General features: G+C 39.6%; 1 protein-coding gene across 2 annotated transcripts in view; it reads left to right on the top strand.

Moving 5' to 3' along the window:
- The window catches only part of RHOBTB3 (Rho related BTB domain containing 3), a 53,569-nt gene that overhangs the window by 15,340 nt on the left and 24,293 nt on the right, over positions 1-13,936 (top strand). Inside the window, exons 4-6 of one of the 2 annotated variants that reach the window (XM_032403976.1) lie at positions 355-509; positions 4,474-4,585; positions 7,045-7,410. In XM_032403976.1, the coding sequence (XP_032259867.1) occupies positions 355-509; positions 4,474-4,585; positions 7,045-7,410 (633 nt within the window). The remainder of the gene's footprint in view (positions 1-354; positions 510-4,473; positions 4,586-7,044; positions 7,411-13,936) is intronic. The other variant, XM_032403975.1, reaches the window with a different exon arrangement.

Raw genomic sequence — 13,936 nt, 5'->3', positions numbered from 1 at the left:
GTATTGATACTCAGGATGTCAGGGTTGTATAAAGGGAAACATGTCCTCCATTATAGCTGATTGCTTTAATTACTATAAAAGCCTTGGTGATATATATTCACTTATTTTAAAGTTTTTCTATTTTCTAAAATACTGTTTATTCTAATTGCACACAAAGCTTGTTTACTTTAGGGACCTTTCTATAACGCTGATGCTTTTTATTCAAAGCCTGGTGGATAATGGACGTACCACATGCCCCTGAACTATGGTTCTGGTATGAGCTGTTAATTTGTTGTTCAGTGTTCAGGTTGCCTGTGTAAATTTCTTTTCCTGTTTAATTTCAAGGCTCTTTGTTACTCATATTTCTTTTCTCAGAAGAATTACCTTGTACATGCCCACTGTGTACCTCCGACAGAGGGAGCTGTGTCAGTACAACCGAAGGGATCCAACTCGCTAAAGAACTGGGAGCTACCTATCTTGAACTACACAGCCTTGATGACTTCTACATAGGAAAATATTTTGGAGGAGTGGTAAGTGGTAATCCCTGTTACATAAAGTCAAGTCATTTGTCAGGTTCGTTCTGTAGCTATTTTCTAGAACCTCGATTAGAACTTCAGTTTTAAAAGCATGATTGGTTTTAACTTTGAGAAACAAACTGAGAGTAGAGTAAGGTTTTGTCAGAGTAAAATTATAATTTTATTTTTCTCTTCAAATGAAGCATTTTCTATTGTCTGATGGGATATTTTGGAATTTTCCATTTGGTGACACTGTTGTTTTTTATTGTACATATCAAAAGCGTATTTACTTACACAAACCTGTGACGTCAGTTGTATTCGTAATCTTTATATTGTTCAATGAGCCTTGCAACCTGAACCATTGGGCCCTGAAAGTTCTCCTTCATTCCTATCTACTACTTGAAAAGAAAGATTTTTCTTCCCCTATGTGTGCTTCGGCAAGATTTTGTATACTCCTAAATGATTCAGCTCAAAAATATCCATAGAAACTGCTTATACAAATAGCTTGTTGGGGCACCTGGATGGTGCAGTCGGTTAAGTATCAGACTATTGATTTCTGCTCGGGTTATGATCTCAGGGTCATGAGATCGAGCCCTCAGAGTCCACGCCTGCTGAGGAGTCTGCTTCTGTCCTCTCCCTCTGCCCCTTTCCCTGCTTGCGTTCACATGCTCTCTCTCTCTCTCTCTGTCTCTCAAATAAATCTTAAAAAAAATACATTTGGGATTTGCTCACTCTGTAGCTATGGCATTTATTGGGCCCTATAGGCATTTTGAGACCCGTCTTGGCACATAGCACCTACCCTACACTGTTAGGACTGCATGGTACTTGGAGAATACCATGGAGTTGTATCATGTAAGTATGAACTGACTTTGGAACTATCGTTTCAACCCTCTAAGAAGTGACTCCACTCAACAGACAAATTTGGTAAACATGGATAAGAGGTTTAAACCAAAGTAAACCCTGCATTAAGCAGGGGTACTTTGAACTTCTCCATTAGTTCCTTGGCTCTTTGTCAAGTACTCTTTCTAATATACCAGTATATTCATTATGTAGATTCATGTCAAAATGTTGAGGTCTCCACAGATGACTGTAGAAAATTTCATTTGTTCTGGACAGTTACCAAACTCCAAATAAGAACCAAAGATAAAATAAGCACCAAATATAAATGGTTCTGATTTCTATCATGTATAAGTGGCTATTATTTAGCCCACTAATGTGAAGAAACATTAATAAAAATATAGCATTAAGAAAGATATACTCACAAGATTGATATCCTAATGACTGTGAGAAACTTTTGTCTTTTTTTTTTTACAGTGATAAATAAAAAGTAGAAAGGGTAGGAAGGTAGAGAGGACTGAAATCTAATTTTCCTGTCAAAGATACTATATTGTAGTGGATTAAAAAAAAATCTTAATTTAGTCTAAGAATCTTGCATTTCCCTGAAATATTTAGGAAACTGGGGAAAAATGATAGTTCGGTTTCATTTGTTGGAGAGGAGGGGGCTGATTCTCTTGGGGTATGGAGCTCTCCTTGTTCCCTGCTCCACTTCCTGAACCTGAAATCTCAGGGTCACTCTTCCGACCGACCTGCCAACTCCCACTTTTATCTGCTCACTTCTGCTTCCTCCTCCTTGTTTCTCTTTGTTCCTAACACCTGGTGTTGCAGTTAGGGTTGGACGCATGATAAGGATTGAAGATGTGGTCAAGGTTGGAAGAAAGGGCAGTTTTTTTTTTTCCTTAAGACTTGGTAAGAATATGGAAATAAGATCAGAATGATCCCTTTTGAGATTATTGAATAGTAAAGTACAGCTTCAGTCGTGAGTGTAAGAAATAGTGGCATTTGCAGGAATATAGATGGAGATGATAATGTCAGAGTGAAAGGAGCATTTAAAATCTTGTGTTTAAGGGTCAGGGATGAAGACCTGGGCAAGAGGGGTGTGTGCCCTGTAGCTTTAGAGAGCCCCATCTGGCCCTCCTCCAGTTGCACCCCCATGGCACAAGTTGATGGAGCCAAGGGGGTGTGCCCACCTGGAGCTAGAAGCCCTTCTAGACGTGCACCATCCATTATGGTAGCCACTAGCCACAGGGGGCTATTTGTGTTTAAATTAACTAAAGAAAATTCAGTTCCTCAGATGCACTACCCACATCTCAGATGCTTAATAGCTACATGTGGCCTGTGGCTACTCTATTCAATAGCACAGATATTATAGACCATTCCCATCAACACAGAACAGAGGGTTCTATTGTACAGTGCTCCAACCATGTTCCAAAACCCAGGACCCCAGAATTCTCTGACCAGTGGCACTCAGTCTGTTTCTCAGGCTTGTGCAGGCCTTTTTCCTGCATCAGTCCTCCTGAAGGTGGATTGCATTACTAGTGTGTGTGTCCCTAGGTCTGAAAGGTGGCCAAAGGATGACTACATATGAGGAATGGGGGAGGGGAGAGTAGAGTTTGGATACGTAGGCATGGATGTCTACTTATAGGCATAAAGCTCCTTGAGGCATGGGATGGAGCAGGGCATGAGAAGAGAAGGGGCAGTCTTGGGGCCCAGGAGTTAGGGGCCAGTTCTCCCTGTGCTACACGAAACTCTGAGAAGTCTGAGAATTTAAATCCAATGTCAAAGCAAGAGGATAGAATATCTTTTACATAATAGTTTGTTTTCTTGATTTACTTAGTTTAAATATTTGTGTATGTGGTACATGGTCTATTTGTTCTTTTGCCCCAGGCCTCACAGTGTAAGGCATAGGTCTGGTGCCGTGCAAGGATTTTTTTAATTTAATTTTATTTTTTTAAAAGATTTTATTTATGGGGCTCCGGGGTGGCTCAGTCGTTAACCGTCTGTCTTCGGCTCAGGTCATGGTCCCAGGGTCCTGGGATCGAGTCCCACATCGGGCTCCCTGCTCCGCGGGGAGTCTGCTTCTCCCTCTCCCACTCCCCCTGCTTGTGTTCTTGGTCTCGCGATCTCTCTCTCTCTCTCTCTGTCAAATAAATAAATAAAATCTTAAAAAAAAAAAAAATAAAAGATTTTATTTATTTACTTGAAAGAGAGAGAGAGAGATAGCAAAAGAGAGCATGGGGGGGGGGGCAAGGAGAGGGAGAAGCAGGCTCCCCCCCTGAGCAGGAAGCCCGATGCAGGACTCCATCCCAGGAACCTGAGATCCTGACCTGAGTCAAAGGCAGATGCTTAACCCACTGAGCCACCCAGGTGCCCCTCAGCTTTTAAAGTAATCTTTACACCTAACATGGGGCTCAAACTTACAACCCCAAGATCAAGAGTTGCTGTGCTCTACTGACTGAGCCAGCCAGGCACCCCAAGATTTTTAATTTATAACATAAAGGATGTATTTCAATGTGTAATTTATTCAAGCAAAAAATAGAGCACGTGAAAATATCCCTAGTTGATATGAGCATCTGTGACATAGAGCCAGATCTGTCCTGCCTTGAGTTTCTCTAGTATTAACTGCTGTGGTTGCCCACGAGATGGTTATTGACAGTCACACAGTCGTCCTGCTGGGCTATTATTGAAGAGAATAAACAGTTCCTTCTTTTTTTTTTTTTTTTTTAAGATTTTATTTATTTATTTGAGAGAGAGAGAATGAGAGACAGAGAGCATGAGAGGGAGGAGGGTCAGAGGGAGAAGCAGACTCCCTGCCGAGCAGGGAGCCCGATGCGGGACTCGATCCTGGGACTCCAGGATCATGACCTGAGCCGAAGGCAGTCGCTTAACCAACTGAGCCACCCAGGCGCCCTAAACAGTTCCTTCTTGAATGGGTAGTTTATTTATGCTTAGACAAGGCACAGTCTGTTCTACTTGATACATTTTTTTTTTAAATAAAAAATTGTTTAAAGTGTTTGCTAAAGCTTACATGGAGATGGTACTGGCATTAAAAACATTTGGCAAATGTGATTTGGGGTACCAATAATCATGTCAGATACATAATTTTGTTGAAGCTTTAATCAAAATTTGATTCATGTTTTAGTTGGAGTATTTTATGATTCAAGCCTTAAATCAGAAGACAAGTGAAAAAATGAAGAAAAGGAAAATGAGCAACTCATTTCATGGAATTAGACCACCTCAGCTTGAACAACCAGGTGCATTTATTAACCAATGTTTAGACATTCAATTGATATTTATTATAGATCACTTCACAAGTCGTGGAGCAATTGTTCCCAAATTTGAGTATGTTGAGGACTCACCTGGCATTCTTTTTCAGTAAATCTGGGGTGGGGTGTGGAATCTGCTTTTAAAATAAGTTTCCAGGTGATTCTGAAGCAGATGGTATTTGGACCCATTTTGAGGAATACTGTCTTAAACTTGAGTCTGTAGCTTCTTTAAAAAATAGAGTGTGTGGTGAAGAGCTATCCTAGAATAAAGTCTAAGAGAAATAACAACCAAGTGCAATACATGAACCTTGATTGGGTACCAGTTCAATAAAAACATCTCAAAGACCTAGGGCAGTTGGGTAAAATTTTAATATGGACTGGAAATTAGATGACATGAAGGGATTGTTAATTTTTGTATGTATGGTAATGGTTCTGTGATTAATGGAAGAATGTCCTTATTTTTTGGAAATGAATATGACATTATTTAGAGCTGAAGTATCTTGATGATTCCGAGTTACTTTTAAGTGGTCAGCAGTGTGAGTGTGTGTGTAAGTGTGTATCTTGCTAGAGATAAGGCAAACATGACAAAATGTTAATTGCAAAATGCAGGTGAAGGATATGTGTGTGCTTATTGTATCATTCTTTCAACTTTTTCAAATGTTTGAAAATGTTCATAACACGAGGTTAGAGGAAAATAAGGATACATAAATACAATTTTTATCAAAATTAACTTTTATCAAAAATTTTGAATAATTATATCATAGAAGTAGAGTAATAGTACACTATGCAGACCAATTTGTTATGGAAGTTGTTTTAAAATGTAGGTACTTGATAAGTACTTGTTAAATAAATCAATATACATTAAAAATCCGGAAAACATAAATTAGTATGGGAAGTCAATTCCAGGTTTTTTTGTTTTTGTTTTTAAATGCAGATAGATCCTAAGTGATACACAGTTTGGCTTTGAACTTCCTGGTGTGCAAAGTAAGAGGGGAGACGTGGTCTGTTATGGAGCAAACCTGCTGCTTTAAATGCTTTCTGGATGAGAAGATGGGTGGGGAATAGCCAAATAAACAGTGGAGATAGATAATTTCTTGGTTCTTATTAATTCAAGAAGAGAAAACACCACAATTCCTCTGAGAAAGCAAAGCCGTTCATGGATTTAGCAGAAGGAGAAATTTCTCACGTGGGTCTCTGCCTGGGGTGCTCGGTGACCTAGCGGACAGGGCTTTCCAAAGGGTCCGGTCGGCAAATGCAGTCTCCGTTCCCACAGGTGGAACTTTGTGCCCCTCTGTGAGGTGTCACACTGAACATTGGTTCTGGTGCTCATTTGTTCTAAGGATAGATCCTGAGCTCCGGGACATGAGGCTTTCACATTGTCTGTAAACCATTCAGGGTCTGTGAGGTGCCTTAGGCAGTGGAGGGAAGGATGAGTGGGGTGTAGTTCAGGAAAAGCCTAGCCACCAAAGTTCCTTGTTTTTATCGGTTTTAGAGACTGGAGTTTTGCTTTAGAGTAAAGAAACTTCATTCCTAAAGAAGTTTGAATTCTACTGATTTAGAGGATTGTGTATCTTTCAAGCAACCCTTTACAGATAACTTTCCTTGGCTCAGCTTGGGATGAATCTAGCCAGCAGATATTTTACAGTTAGGGTCTATGATGAGGGCTTAGAGTGTGATCCTCTGTGGGGATATTCTGAATCGACTGAGGACTAATTTACCTTTGTTAGTGATCAAACTAGGAAATTGAAGGTTACATCCTTTTTTTTTGGAAATTAAGGACTCTAACCAATACTCTACCTGACATGTGCCGAGGCGGAAAGGCTGGTTCTTGTTTTACTAGGAGGAAAAAAAATATTAATTTTAGGATCAAAATAAAATGATCAAGATGGTTTCAAACAATGGAGTCCCAAGACTCTGAGCCCTGGCTTTGAGGGGTTACAGTTTTAACAATTTAATTTTAACAATTTCCTCCCCCCTCCATTTCCAAACCCAGGAGGAAAATGACTTCAAATGTGAGGTTAGGTTCTTCAGAACTTGTTCAGTAATTTGTTTGCATTTTTTATCAGGTGAAAGTAAGGAATGATAACCACCAACATACTGAAATGTAGTATTTGGAGAGATATTTTATTTGGGGACACACAAATAGTGAGAAGTACTATTTTATTGCTGTTAATGGCATTAGTACAATTTTCATTTGCACTTAAAAAATACTGTGTATTTCTGTGACTGTTATCTCAGGATAATTTATGTGTGTTTATAATTAGATTAAGTTACACAAAATTGCTGTTTTCATAGGGTCACAAATGGCCAAATGTTGGCAATTTCATGTGGCTCAACTTAATAATATTAAGAAAATATTCTTTTGTTGTGTTTAAAAGAAACCGGAAATGATTGGGTCTATAGACCTAAAGAAAAATTTGTCACTTTTATTTTCTTCTTTGAAACAGAAAAAATGCCTGTCTTAAAGGCTGAAGCATCGCATTATAACTCTGATTTGAATAATTTGTTGTTCTGCTGCCAGTGTGTGGATGTGGTATTTTACAACCCAGATTTGAAGGAAGTTGCCGAGGCCCACAAGATTGTCCTGTGTGCCGTAAGCCACGTTTTCATGCTACTTTTCAATGTGAAGAGTCCCGCTGACATTCAGGATTCCAGTATCATTCGAACTACCCAAGACCTCTTCACTATCAGCAGAGACACTGCATTTCCCGGTGCTCGCCAGGATTCTCCAGGCAACCTGCCCTTACGCGTCATCGTCAAAGACGCCCTCTTCTGCTCTTGTTTGCCGGACATTCTGCGCTTCATTTATTCAGGTATCTTGTTAAATGGTTCTGGTACATTCTCTTAATTAAGCTTTTGAAAGGAACTACACCTGTGGTCCTCAGGTGTACTGTCTAGTTTCACGTTTATTTTCTTTCTACCACCTGAGGTAAGGATTATACATGAAATAGTCTTTACTTTATATACAGGAATTGGTCCAAGCTTTCCATCTTCCTTATAAGTTTACTTGCCTTGGTTTTAAATCTACTTGTGAAAATAATAATTTCTTTTCCTACTGAGCAGATATTAGTTAGTATTTTATTTAAACAAAAATATCCAAAATGTGAAAATACGAGAATTTGTCCAGTCTAACTCTAAACAAAATTTTCAAAGTGTGAATGAAAATAAGTATCTGCATCTTTTTTTAAAAGATTTATTTATTTGAGAGAAAGAGAGTGAGAGAGAGCATGAGCATGTGCTAGAGAGAGCGTGAGTGGAGGGAGGGGCAGAGGGAGAGAGGAAGCTGACTGCCAGATGAGCAGGGAGCCCAATGTGGGGCTCGGTCTCAGGACTCTGAGATCATGACCCAGAGATCATGACCTGAGCCGAAACCAAGAGTCAGATGCTTATCCGACTGAGCCACCTAGGTGCCCCAGTATCTGCATCTTAAAAGATGGCCATTTATTCACTTTTCTATTTTACTCTTAGATTTTGGAGGGATTTGAGAGAAATTAGCAGGGTCCTTGCATTCAGTTTAGGAACTGGAAAGAGTATCTGAAGTTAGTTTAGACTGAGATCTGTTTAATTAATTTTTTTAAGACTGATTTAATTAATTTTTGACTGTTTAATTAATTTTTTTAAGATTTTATTTTTAAGTAATCTCTACACTCAGTGTGGGGCTTGAACCCACAACCCCAAGATCAAGAGTCACACACTCCACTGTCAGCCAGGTACCCTGACTTTGACTATTTTAGATTTTACTTTTTTTTCTTACCGTGCACTTATCTTTTTAAGATAGAACTTATTGGGTGCCTGGGTGATTCAGTTGGTTAAGCATCTGCCTTCGGCTCAGGTCATGATCCCAGAGTTCTGTGATCGAACCCCGCATCGGGCTCCTTGCTCAGCGAGAAGCCTGCTTCTCCCTCTCCCTCTGCCCCTGCTTGCGTGCTCTCTCTCTCTCGCTCACTCTCTCAAATAAATAAAGTCTTTTTTAAAAAAGATAGAGCTTATCAATTATTTTTCTCCTTGTCCTTTTAAATGATTGTAGCTACTATATTTTAAAAAATAGAAGTTTTATCTGAGTCATTTTAGCTAATGTATTGAGGGTGTCAAATCTAAGTGTCCCATATAAGAATGGAAAAGAATTGATGTAAAATGATTTTTAAAGTAAGCATCTAAGTAAAAATTTTCCGAGAACTTCTCTCTTCTTTAATTTTTCACCTGGAATCATGTTCTGATGAAATATTAAGTTAAGGTCACTCCTGGAATATGGCTGTGGAGAAACATTTATAATCTGTTTTTAGACTTCAAAATGGGGGACAGATAAGTTTATAAAGGTTTGCAAATAAATAAAGTGCTGTTTCATATTTGTAAGAAACTTTTGGATAGTCTTCAGTTGAAATAATTGATGTTAATATAAGATTTTACTTTTTTCATTTGGGCTGTGGTTATATAATTTTACTATAAGTTAAAATAAAAATTAATGGTTTTGAAAAGTGCAGTTGCAGTATGAAGATTTAAGTGGATTAAAATGTATATATATGGGGGCACCTGGCTGGCTCAGTCAGTAGAGCATGTGCCTCTTGATCTCAGGGTCATGAATTCAAGCCCCACATTGGGTGTAGAAATTACTTTTAAAAGAACTTCAAAAAATCTCTATATATGTACATACATATACCTACATAGGAGTAGAATGGTAGTGATGGGTCTTAAACCCATTATTCAGTGAATATTGGCTTGGAAAAAGCATAAATAACCACTCCTACAGAGCACACCAACACAGCGCCTTCAACATGGCAGGTTTTATGTCGGTTGAATTAATGAGTAGACTCTAGTAGCTGTGAATCATCATATGAATAAAGCAGACTAGTTAAACACTTCATTTACTAATAGATTTTCATGTTTAAACTTTGAGTCTCACAGTTTAGAATTTAAGGCTAATTCTGAAAAACAAAAATGTTTACATGTTAAATGAAAAAAAGTCTTTAGTGATGTTTAGAGAACTGTGAAGGAAGTGTTTGGCTTTTCTTTTCAGAGATGTTACTGTTGAAATTGAGTTGTTCAGCAAGTTTACTACAATATCTATTGAATACTTTCGAAGGCACATGAGCGCTTTGAAGTCAGTTACATCCTCTTTAATAAGGTAGCAATAAAAGAGCTAGTTGTATCTCCAGTGACAGAACCTACTTGTCTTTCTTGTAGGGAATGACTTTTTTAAATTGCAAAATTAATACATGCAGATGAAAGCAAAGGGGAAAGAAAAAAAGTTTTCCTCAGTCCCCTTATGTGTTAACTCTAATGCTATTTGAAAGAAGTTAATTTATTGGGAAACATACATTAAGGAAAATGTATCTATAGTAAGCCTGTTTTCCTCCGGCTGGAGCACAGAGTGGGAGGTGAAGGCTTGCAGGAGATGAGGCTGGCAGGCCAGATGGAAGCTGTTCATCGAAGCTGTTCTGGAATGTTAAGCATGATCAGACTGGGCTTTGGCATGCTCATCTCTGGTGATAGTAGGGGGATGGAATAGAGCAGGCAAAATAGGAGTTTAATAAGGAAGCTCCATTACGCTGGAGATCAACCTCAGGAAGGCCATTATTCTGACAACAGGTGGTTCGTGCTACAGCTTGTCCATCATTTGGACCAGGGCTTTTCAAACTTAATGTGCATGCGAGTCAACTGGGGATCTTGTTCATGTGCAGATTTTTTTTTTTAAAGATTTTATTTATTTATTTGAGAGAGAGGGAGGGAGAAGGAGCATGAGCAGGGGGAGGGGCAGGGGGAGAAGCAGGCTCCCCGCTGAGCAGGGATCCCAATGCCAGGCTCCATCCCAGGCCCCTAGGGTCATGACCTGAGCTGAAGGCAGACGCTTAACTGACTGAGCCACCCAGGTGCCCCTCATGTGCAGATTCTGATTCAGTGGGCCCCCGGGGGGGCGGGCTGAGGCATGAGATTCTGCATTTCACGCAGTCTCCCAGGTAATGCTGGTGCTCTGGACTACACGCATCACCTGCTCTGGGAAGAACCACGTACCGGCCACAGACGGGGGGGATAAGAGCCTGGCATTCAGTCTAGAGGCCCAGGGGAGGGACCCGGCCTATCAGTCTCAGGGCACAGAGTCAAAATGGGGTCAGCTGCAAGTCTGACTGATGTGAGCTCTTTGGAGCTGGAGCTGTCGCTGCCCTGTGGTAGCCGCTGCCCGAGGGTGGGGCAAGTGGCTGCTTTGTGGCCGGGTGGAAACTAAGTGAGCCCGGGAAGAGCAGTTAGAGGCAGAGGAACATCATAGCATGGAGAGCTTGCTACAAGCCCTTGACCAGTTCAGAGCACAGGCTTCCTAACCTGACACTGAGCTGTTGCATTTCTGCTCTGTTCATTCTCTCCTTGTATGTCAAGACCCAGAGAAGAGGTGGTGTCAGGTAAGAGCTGGGCCACAGGCCATTGACCTGGGGCTGCAGGGAGACCCCGATGCTTTGAGGAAAAGGAAAAATAAATGCTTTAGCAGGTACCTATTACTTATTCTGTATTTATAGAGTATAACCTCAGACTCAAACAAAAGTTACATTGTGTTTAGTTATTCTTTTTTTTTTAAGGTTTCTATTTATTTATTTGATAGAGAGACACAACGAGAGAGGGAACACAAGCAGGGGGATTGGGAGAGGGAGAAGCAGGCTTCCCATGGAGCAGGGAGACCAATGCGGGGCTCAATCCCAGGACCCTGGGATCTTGACCTGAGCCGGAGGCAGATGCTTAATGACTGAGCTACCCAGGCATCCCACATTGTGTTCAAATTATGTTTAAAAAGATATTAAAGCTGTACTTGTACGGTAAAGACAATTGTGAAAAAATGGAGAAAATTTGTTAAGAGAAAAAAAATCAATGCAATTCCTACTCTCAAATGTCAAAACACTTATTGATGTTTTGTTTTATCCTCTAGTCTTTGTGCATAGGTTACCATTTATTTAGAAAATATTTTTTTTATCACGGGTGTCTGGATGTCTCACTCGGTTAAGCATCTGCGTTTGGTTCAGGTCATGGTCTGGGGTCCTGGGATGGAGCTCCATGTCGGGCTCCCTGCTCAGCAGGGAGTCTGCTTCTTCCTCTCTCTCTACCTCTCACCCTTGCTCATGCTCTCTCTCTCTCTCTCAATAAATAGAAAAAGGAAATATTTTTCATCAAATTAAAGTTTTAAATATATATGTATATATATATATTTTTTTAGAGACTTCAATAAAGACGACAGTCTTAAGGGATTTTTGTTTTGCTTTTTTTCTTCCTGCTGTTGTTGAGCATTTTAAAACTTTTGAACTGAGCATAAGTTTTAAGACTCAGTTACGCAGTGGTTTCTTCACAGAAGCCCTGGCCTACCCACAGGTTATGTTAGGGGGGCAGTGAAGACAGGAGCTGTTTGTACTCGTGTCTGTTGGGTCAGTAACACAGAGGTAGAACTCCCCGACACAGCATGCTCAGGAATATTTGCTCTGAGTAAACATGGACTGAAAAACCAACTTCAGTCTATCTCCTGCTTTTTTTTTAAACCAAATTACAAAGAATGTCTTAATTTCCTCTAAATAACATACTTCTTTTTAATCTTTAGGAATTTGAAATTTTGTATATATGTGTCACCAGGGATGTTTGGGTCCTCTATTTAGGAAGGGTCTGTTTAATGGTCTGGTTAACATAAGGTTTCAGCATATTCTCCTATGAAAATTCCTAAATAAATAGACACAGTAAAAGTATGTGTTTTGTGTATGTTAATTTTCTACTGGGTTATAGCTAACACTGTATACTGTGTAAGTACTGAAAGACTATTACTCAAAGAGAAGGAGCGAGGCCAGCAGTTTGTGGGTCTTCATTGAGTCATCCTTTATTGGCATATAGTTGTGACATTCTCACAATACTTGATAGTCTTTATGCTTGCAAATTCCTGATGCACACAATTTCAGATGGTTAGGAATTGAAATGTATGTCAGAGCCTCAAGAATTTTGCTTTGAGCTTTTCATACCACAGATGGCCCTTAGAATTTCACATCCCTTATTGAAATGCCTCCAGAGTAAATGAACATGTGGAAAGGAGCTTTCATCTTCAGCTTGCCTAGTATCTTCCAGCTCTTGGAATTATTCTGTGGTATGCTCTTTTCTGCGCTACTTAAAAGTTCAGCTTGTATGCATGAGTATAACATGCTCCCTAAGAACCTCAGTCAATTCAATCAGCGCTCTGAGAAGTTAACTAAATAGAAAATCCCAGTCAGTTATGCAAGATGAGTAAGTTCTAGAGATCTGCTGTACAGTATCATGGCTATTGTTAAAAACACTGTAACGTACACCTAAAATTCTGTCAAAAAGATAGATCACGTGTTAGATGTTCTTTTTTTTTTTTTTTTTTTTTTTTAAGATTTAAGATTTATTTTAGAGGGAGAGAGAGAGAGAAAATCCTCAAGCAGACTCCCTGCTGAGCGCAGAGCCTGACAGGGGCTCGATCCCAAGTCCCCGAGATCATGACCTGAGCCGAAAGCAAGAGTTGGACACTTAGTCGACTGAGCCACGCAGGCACCCCACATGCTAAATGTTTTTACCACAATTAAAAAAAGGAAAAGAAAATCCCAGTATAAGGCTTATTATTTTATTTGGAACAAAACCTGTCAAAGATGACTTGGTTAGCATTTCTAATTATAAGAACAGCCCAATCCTTAGAGTGCTCTGTGAACTGGTCTTTCATCTTTAGTTATTGGATCCTTTTGTGTCTATTCTGAGACAAATGAGTGGCCTGTAGGCATTTACCTGCTGTTAATCCCATGTATTTCAACTTAATTCTTGCTTTCCCTCAGATAATATTCTGAATGGAGATATTGTGTAGGTATTCGTTAATTAATACAATTTATTTTTAAGAGCTAATATCTTTTCTCCTTTAACATGTGTGAGTGTAGACAATGAAAAAATACCTGTTGGCTGCATACCACTGATCCTGGGTTTGGATCATGGGTGAAATGTCTGAAGGAAGAGCAGTGATGATCAGCACTCAGTGCACCTTAAAGTCCCCTGGAAGGCTTTTAAAATGATGTCTGGGCTCCAGCCCCAGAAATCCTAATTTAATTGGTCTGGGACTGATACCTCCTTGATGGTATTTTATGAAAGATCTACAGGTAAATGTAATATACAGCTATAGTTGGGAATCACTGGCAAAAATTCTTTTGATCTGGGTTCTGTTGGTTTCTCAGTGGTTCTTTTACTTATGACATTTTAATGTAGACCGTAATGTCTGTGTGTGTATGGGAAATTTTCTGGAGAGACAATGCAAAGAATTTATCAGATAGTGAAAAGAGTATGTGCCTTTAAAGTTAGAAATCCTTAGTGCCAAAAAATGAA

The sequence above is a fragment of the Phoca vitulina genome, unplaced genomic scaffold (genome assembly GCF_004348235.1).
Source record: "Phoca vitulina isolate PV1807 unplaced genomic scaffold, GSC_HSeal_1.0 scaffold6, whole genome shotgun sequence".
Taxonomy (NCBI): Eukaryota; Metazoa; Chordata; class Mammalia; order Carnivora; family Phocidae; genus Phoca; species Phoca vitulina.
Note: the sequence above shows the minus strand (reverse complement) of the source record. Positions and strands in the feature narration are given on the sequence as shown.